Source organism: Belonocnema kinseyi, chromosome 8 (genome assembly GCF_010883055.1).
Source record: "Belonocnema kinseyi isolate 2016_QV_RU_SX_M_011 chromosome 8, B_treatae_v1, whole genome shotgun sequence".
Classification (NCBI taxonomy): Eukaryota; Metazoa; Arthropoda; class Insecta; order Hymenoptera; family Cynipidae; genus Belonocnema; species Belonocnema kinseyi.
The window spans coordinates 54,821,283-54,828,766 of NC_046664.1; the positions used below are offsets into that span (position 1 = coordinate 54,821,283).

Genomic DNA, 7,484 nt, shown 5'->3' on the forward strand with positions numbered 1-7,484 from the left:
AAATTCCTACTTTTTTACTTAGGAAATGTTACTTTATCAATAAGTCTAATATTCATCTACAATTTTAAGTAAGCCCGCGCTCAACGTTACATAAGAAGTAAAAAAAAAGTGTACCCGCTTTTCCCCAACAGGACAGGAGGAGAATTTGTCGCCGACAAACGCAGTAGTGGCAAGAAAGTCACAGATAACTGTCGGTAGGAGAAATGACAATCGTGCACAGGCAGCTGTCGTTAATCGGAAAGCCTTTTATATTTTCCAAATGAGAAAATGATTTTTATAACATTTAAACGATTCCAGATGCAAAAATTGTGCAGTTTTCTTTAGGAATCACCTCATACGCTGATTAGCTGCGGAGATTTTTTTATTAACTTAATAACTATTGGTTATTTCAGACTTTAAAATTTACCATTGTGTACAGGAAGAATCAAACACATTTATACATTTTTTGCAAATTTTGTAGTAGCTGATGGAAATATTTAACCTTTCACTCATCAGGAAAAAATTGCAAATCAACTGAAAACTTTAAAACTCTGTTTCAATATAGGGGAAACCTTTATCTGCAACATTTATTTTGTCTCATATTTTTACAATTTTTTTTTTTTTGAAGTGGTTTTCACTATAATCGGTAAAAAAGTGTTTAATGCGGGAAACCTTTCTTTTGAAATCGATTAATTAAAGCCTCTGAAAGCAGAACCTAGCTTTTAATTGTAAATAAGGTGTATCGATATACAGGGGGTCTAAAAAGTCCCGAGACGGTTGGATATTTGCTCAGGTAAAATATTTTTCAAAAAAGTGAAGATTATTCCTGAAGAAAATTTCAATGAGGAATTCAATGGTGACCTTCATTTTGACCTTGAAGTTGACCTTAATGGCTTTTTGAAGTTTAACTTTGTTTTTTTAAATGGAAACCCCCTTTTTTACATCGGCCATCGATAGAGCGGAAAATTCTACGTTCAGGTACGTACCCAAGTCATAGGTCAATTGTAACGTTCAAGGTCCGTTAGAGGTTGTTTGAAATTAACAAAGTTTTCCAAGAGGTTAGTGCAAATCCTAAAGTAAATTTCAACGAAAAATTCATTGGCGACCTCTGTTTTGATCTTGGTGATGATCTTCAAAGTTTTTTCAAGGTTTTTTCCAAGCAGTTTACGTTTACGTTTAGCATTACGCAGGAACCAACGACGTGGACCTAGTAAATTCTGTTCCCTTTAGGGTGCTTGATTAGCGTGAATCACCTTGCCTCTCATGTTTCGGGGTGCTTGATCAGCGTAAGTCCCCTTGCCCCTCACGCTTCAGTGAAGATGTTCGTACTGAAAACCTTGAGCTTCTTGACAAAAAACAATGCGATTGTAAAAATGAGTTACAGCATTACGAATCATCTCCCTATCAACCAAAGTAGCCTATTACAGAATCCGCTTCTGCAATTCGTCTAAGCTTTGCGGTTGCGTTGAGTATAATTTGCTCTTTAAATAACCCCAAAGATAATAGCCGAGAGGCGTCAGATCTGGAGATCTAGCAGGCCACTCGATTTCACCCCTTCTTCCAAACCACCTTTGAGGGGACTAAGTATCCAAATATGCTCGAGTCTCCCTACCGTAATGAGCTGCTGCTCCATCCTGCTGGAAACAAATATTTTGAAAATTACCGCCTGTAATCTCCCTTATTCTTGGTACAATTTGGTTTCTGAGAAGCTCTTCATATGCGCGGGCGTTGAGATTACCTTCTATGAAGAAAGATCCTATCAATGTATCATTCAAGATACCGGCCCAAACATTAATCTTTTATGAATATTGTGTGTGACTCTCCAACATCCAATCAAGATTTGTGTCGAACCAATATCTACAATTTTGCCTGTTAACTTTACCTTTTAAAGTGAAAGTAGATTCATCTGAAAATACAGTATTGTACAAGAAAAGAGGATCTCTATCAATTCTGTCCATCATAATTTCACAAAATTCAATTCGACGATCAGGATCGTCTTCATTGAGCGCTTGTACCAGATGAACTTTGTAAGGATGGAAATTAATGCTTTTTAAAATATTTCGCCCTGTCTCAGGAGCAACGTTACGCTCATCACTAACTCGACGTAAACTAAGGTGTGGGGTTTCAACAAATTCTTGGGCTATGTCCATGTTCATATCCTCAGATCCTGCAGATTTTGGCCGACCAGTTCTCTCAAGGTCCTTGATAGATCCATGATTCATAAAGCGCCTTACAGTTCATTAAATTGTTGATTTTGAGACAGGATTTAACCCTTCTACATGACGAAAAGTGCGATTAAAAAGCAAAAAACTTACAGGGTGTCTAAAAAGTCCCGGGACGGTTGGATATTTCCTCAGCTAAAATATTTTTCAAAAAAGTGAAGGTCATTCCTGAAAAAATTTCAACGTGGAATTCAATGGTGACTTTCATTTTGACCTTGAAGTTGACCTTCATGGCTTTTTGAAGGTCAACTTTGTTTTTTTAAATGGAAACCCCCTTTTTTTACATCTGCAATCGATAGAGCGGAAAATTTTACGTTCAAAAACGTACCCAATTCATAGGTCAATTGTAACGGTCAAAGTCAGTTAGAGGTTATTTGAAATTAACAAAGTTTTCCAAGAGGTCAGTGTAATTCCTGAAATAAATTTCAACGATAAATTCATTGGTGAGTTCTGTATTGATCTTGGTAACAGTGTTTTTAATATTGTAAAATCATAAGGAAATTTTTCATTAAAAGTTCCAGGTGTTTTGGTGAGAGTTCTGTTCCTCCCCGAAGAGATATACAATCCTATACCGTTTTTCCTTACCTAAGTCAATACTTAAGGCGATACCATAAGTCCTATGCCGTTTTTCCATACGAATATTACGAATCGAAACCAATTTTACATATTACGAGTACATACTTACTATCTTTTGCTAAAAGATTATTTTAGCGCAAGCTAAACTTTCGGAACGAAAGAGGGTATCTGTATTAATAATGCGTGGTTGGGGAGATCGAGTTCGATCTTATGAGCAAGTTCTTTTGCTTTTTAATTGCAATTTCCGTAATGGAGAAGGGTTAAATCATATCTCAAAATCAACAATTGAAAGAACTGTAAGGCGCTTCATGAATCATGGATCTATCAAAGACCTTCAGAGAACTGGTCGGCCAAAATCTGCAGGATCTAAGGCGATGCAGATGGACATAGCCCAAGCATTTGTTGAAAACCCACACCTTAGATTACGTCGAGCTAGTGATGAGCGTGATTTTGCTCCTGAGATAGTGCGAAATATTTTTAAAAGCATTAATTTCCATCCTTACAAAGTTCATCTGGTACAAGAGCTCGAGGAAGAAGATCCTGATCGTCGGGTTGAATTTTGTGAAATTATGATGGACAGAATGAATAGAGATCCTCTTTTCTTGTACAATACAGTGTTTGAACATCTTCACTGAAGCGTGAGAGGCAAGAGGACTTACGCTAATCAAGCACCCCGAAACGTGAGAGGCAAGGGGACTCACGCTAATCAAGCACCCCCAAGGGAACAGAATTTACTACATCCACGTCGTTGTTCCTGGGTAATGCTAAACGTAAACGTAAACTGCTTGGAAAAAACCTTAACAAAACCTGGAAGATCATCACCAAGATCAATACAGAGCTCACCAATGAATTTCTCGTTCAAATTTACTCCAGGAATTGCACTCACCTCTTGGAAAACTTTGTTATTTCAAATAACCTCTAACTGACCTTGAACGTCACAATTGACCTATGACTTGGGTACGTACCTGAACGTAGAATTTTCCGCTCTATCGATTGCAGATGTAAAAAAGGATGTTTCCGTTAAAAAAAACAAAGTTGACCTTCAAAAAGCCATGAAAGTCAACTTCAAGGTCAAAATGAAGGTCACCATTGAATTCCTCGTTGAAATTTACTTCAGGAATTACACTGACCTATTGGAAAATTTTGTTAATTCCAAATAACCTGTAACTGACCTTGAACGATACAATTGGCGTATGACATGGGTACATACCTGAATGTAGAATTTTCCGCTCTATCGATTGCAGATGTAAAAAAAGGGGGTTTCTATTTTTTTAAAAACAAAGTTCACCTTCAAAAAGCCATAAAGATCAACTTCAAGGTCAAAATGAACGTCCCCATTGAATTTCTCGTTGAAATTTACTTCAGGAATGACCTTGACTTTTTTGAAAAATATTTTACCTGAGGAAATATCCAACCATCCTGGGACTTTTTAGACACCCTGTATATTATTATATTAACAATGATCATTTTTATATGCAGCTCATCAAGAAACAATAAAATAGATTTACCGAGAAGTTCAACAAGGGATCCACTGAAACTGTCGTGATTATGCTGAAATGGAAGACAAGCTGGGCCAACTTCATTGGTAAATTGAATAATATCGGTAACCGTTATAATTGCAATGTCAAAATCGCTATTTCGTTTGGTGAGTGAAAAGGAAGGATGTAGAACATAATTGTAGATGCGGAAAAGACTTGCATTCGCATCTCTTCCTAGAAAAAAATAATAATGGTAAACGTTGTAAATTTTGAATTTTATTTGCTTCAATTTATATTTGCTGCAATAAAATTTTAGTTCTCTAAATAAAAAATACGATTTCAAAGATTCATAATATGGAAAAAGTTCCAAAAAGAGAGTACCTTAGATTAACTTTAAACTCACTAAATCAATGTACGCTGCTATGCTTATTATGAACATAATAGGGAAAATACTTACAAATTTAATTTTCAAGGTCAAAACACAAAGAACTGGTTTTTTGGTAGAGCATGCAAAAATACATACTTTATGTTCAACACATTTATTTCTTTAAATCTATTATTTAATTTCAAATTTTCCCTGAGAGCGAGGTAGTAAATGAAAAAAAAAATTTTTTAAACATAATTGTTTAAACAAGGCATTATTATCTATAAGAAAATTCTCTTACAATGAGAGGTCGTGAAAAGTGCGTCGCCGATTCGACTGGGACTTCACAGTTGAGCCCCAGTGAAATCGGCGATGCACATCTCACAGCCTCTCTATGTTAGAATAGTGTTAAAAAGTGGCAGTTTCACCTGTAACTTCTAACTTTTTGTCCACTTCTTATTTAGAGCTAGGTGATAGTTAGTCAAATTTAAAAACAATAATTGTTTCAAAAAAATATTCACATTTATAACTGTCTTCTCGTATAGTAATCCTCAATAGTTGCAGTTTTTTCTTAAATTTTTAACTATTTGCCCACGTTTCACTTAGTGAAGTGATAATTAAACATGTTAAGAAACATAATGACTCATACGATTTATTATTATTCTTAATAATAACACAGGCCAACAAAAAAAAGTTTTCTGTCGGAGACAAGTGCCGTACACGTCTAAGTTTTCCCCTAGATGCAGAAAATAGGGGAAAACGTAGGTATATTCTGGACATTATTTTGATAATACCAGTATACGGAAGAATAAACGTACGGGTGTCATATTCTTATGTGTTGGAATTCGTAAAGACCAAGTTCATACACGATAATTCCCCAGTGTACTTTCCGTTTCCTCTAACTAGGATAAATCTAGAGAAATTGAAGGTATTATGCTCATGTTATACATACTTATATGGCAAAAATAACAAGAATGCTATATTTCTTTGCAGTTTGGCGCTCTTAATCTAAATTTGACACTAAATTTGTTGGCCTTGTACCATTTTTTCCCTAGATGCAAAAAGTGGGGAAAATCCTAGGGATTTTCTGGTGATACAGGCAGTAAAATAATTTGTCTGCAAGATACAAGTGACTAGGCTAATATTATGGATTTTGAGCCGCTGAATCCAAATTTAGCCTCAGAATTTCTCTACACGCCTCAGTTTTCCCCTAGAAGCAGAAAATAAGGGAAAACTTAGGGATAATTTGGACTTTATTTTGATAATACTAGTACACGTGAAAATAGAAACATCGATGTTATATTCATATGTGAAAGGACTTGTAGAGACTTAATTTGTAAACAGAAATTATCTAGTGTGCCTTCTGTTTCCCCTAGATTGGGTAATTCTAAGCAAATTTAAGGTTTTTCTTAGATTATATAGATTTGTACGGGAGAAAATAACAAAAATGCCATATCATTTGCAGATTTCCGTGCTAAATCTAAATTTGAACACCAAATTTTTTGGGCTTGTTCCATTTTCTCTCTAGATGCAAAATGTAGGGAAGAACCTAAGGATTTTCTAGTCACACAGATCCACCAAAAGAAAAGTTGTTTGCACGGAACAAGTGACTGGTTTCACACGAAAAACTGTAAAAGATATGAGATTTTTGTTATTTTTTCCCGAATAATCTATATAATATAAGCAAGACCTTCAGTTTCCCTAGAATTACTCAAGCTAAGGGAAACATAAAGAACACTACAGAATTTCTGTGTACAAATTAACTCTCTATGAGTCGCTACACTTAAGAATATAGCATCCATGTGTCTATTTTCGCATATACTGGTATTATCAAAATAACGTCCAGAATACCCCTAGGGTTTTCCCTATTTTATGCATCTAGGGGAAAATTGAGACGTGCACGAGGAATTCTGAGGCCAGATTTGGATTCAGCGGCTCTAAATCCATAAGGGTAGCCTAGTCGCTTGTTTTGTGCAGAAAAATTTTTTATTGCCTGTGTGAGCAGAAAATCCCATTTTTTTCCCTCATTTTTGCATGTAGGGAGAAAATGGTACATGTCCAGCAAATGGGACCCGTTCATTTTTCGGAACGGATACAAATTAAGAAAGGTAATATTTCAGAATGGGTTATAATACATAACGGTAAAATTTAGGAATACCAAAACGTCGGAAAGAGGAATAAATCATAAATCCAAAACTCTGAATGGTATTTATTCGGAAACCAAAGAAGCGTAAAAGGTAAAAATTCAGAAACGTTAAAATTAGGAGGATGAACAATTAGGAATAAGTAAATATACGGAGAGGAAAAATTCGGAATATTAATAAATGTAGCTGTTAGCAGGTGTATAGTTTTTTATTTATGGTAGAAAACAAATATTAATCACAGTAAATTCAAATATCATTTAAATTTAAATTTAAATTTTAAAATTTTTAATTAATATAAATTAATAAAATATAATAATAAATTAAAAATTCATTTAAATTTAAATATCAATTTTTCACGGAAGAATAATTATTTTTTATATTTATATAATTTAAAAACAATTTTCAACGTACAACATACATTTATTATGATATGACATTTAAATTTACATTGATAAATATCTGTTTTCTATGATAAATAAACAATTATACACTTGCTAATAGGTATATTTATTAACGATTCCGAATTTTTCTGGTTTCCGAATTTTTCCTCTCCGTATATTTACTTATTCCTAATTGTTCAACCTCCTAATTTTAACGCTTACGAATTTATACCCATACCGCTTGTACGAGGGTAGTTCAATAAGTCCTTAGAATGAAGTATAAAAACAATTTTTTTTGGGTAAATTTTTTTTTATTTTTCAACATAATCTCCTTGGAGCTC

General features: G+C 34.4%; 1 protein-coding gene across 2 annotated transcripts in view; it reads right to left on the minus strand.

The window, feature by feature from the left end:
* LOC117177994 (venom serine protease 34-like) overlaps positions 1 to 7,484 on the minus strand; it is a 69,369-nt gene that overhangs the window by 39,721 nt on the left and 22,164 nt on the right. For both annotated transcript variants that reach the window (XM_033369158.1, XM_033369159.1), the window contains one exon: positions 4,286 to 4,489. In XM_033369158.1, the coding sequence (XP_033225049.1) occupies positions 4,286 to 4,489 (204 nt within the window). The remainder of the gene's footprint in view (positions 1 to 4,285; positions 4,490 to 7,484) is intronic.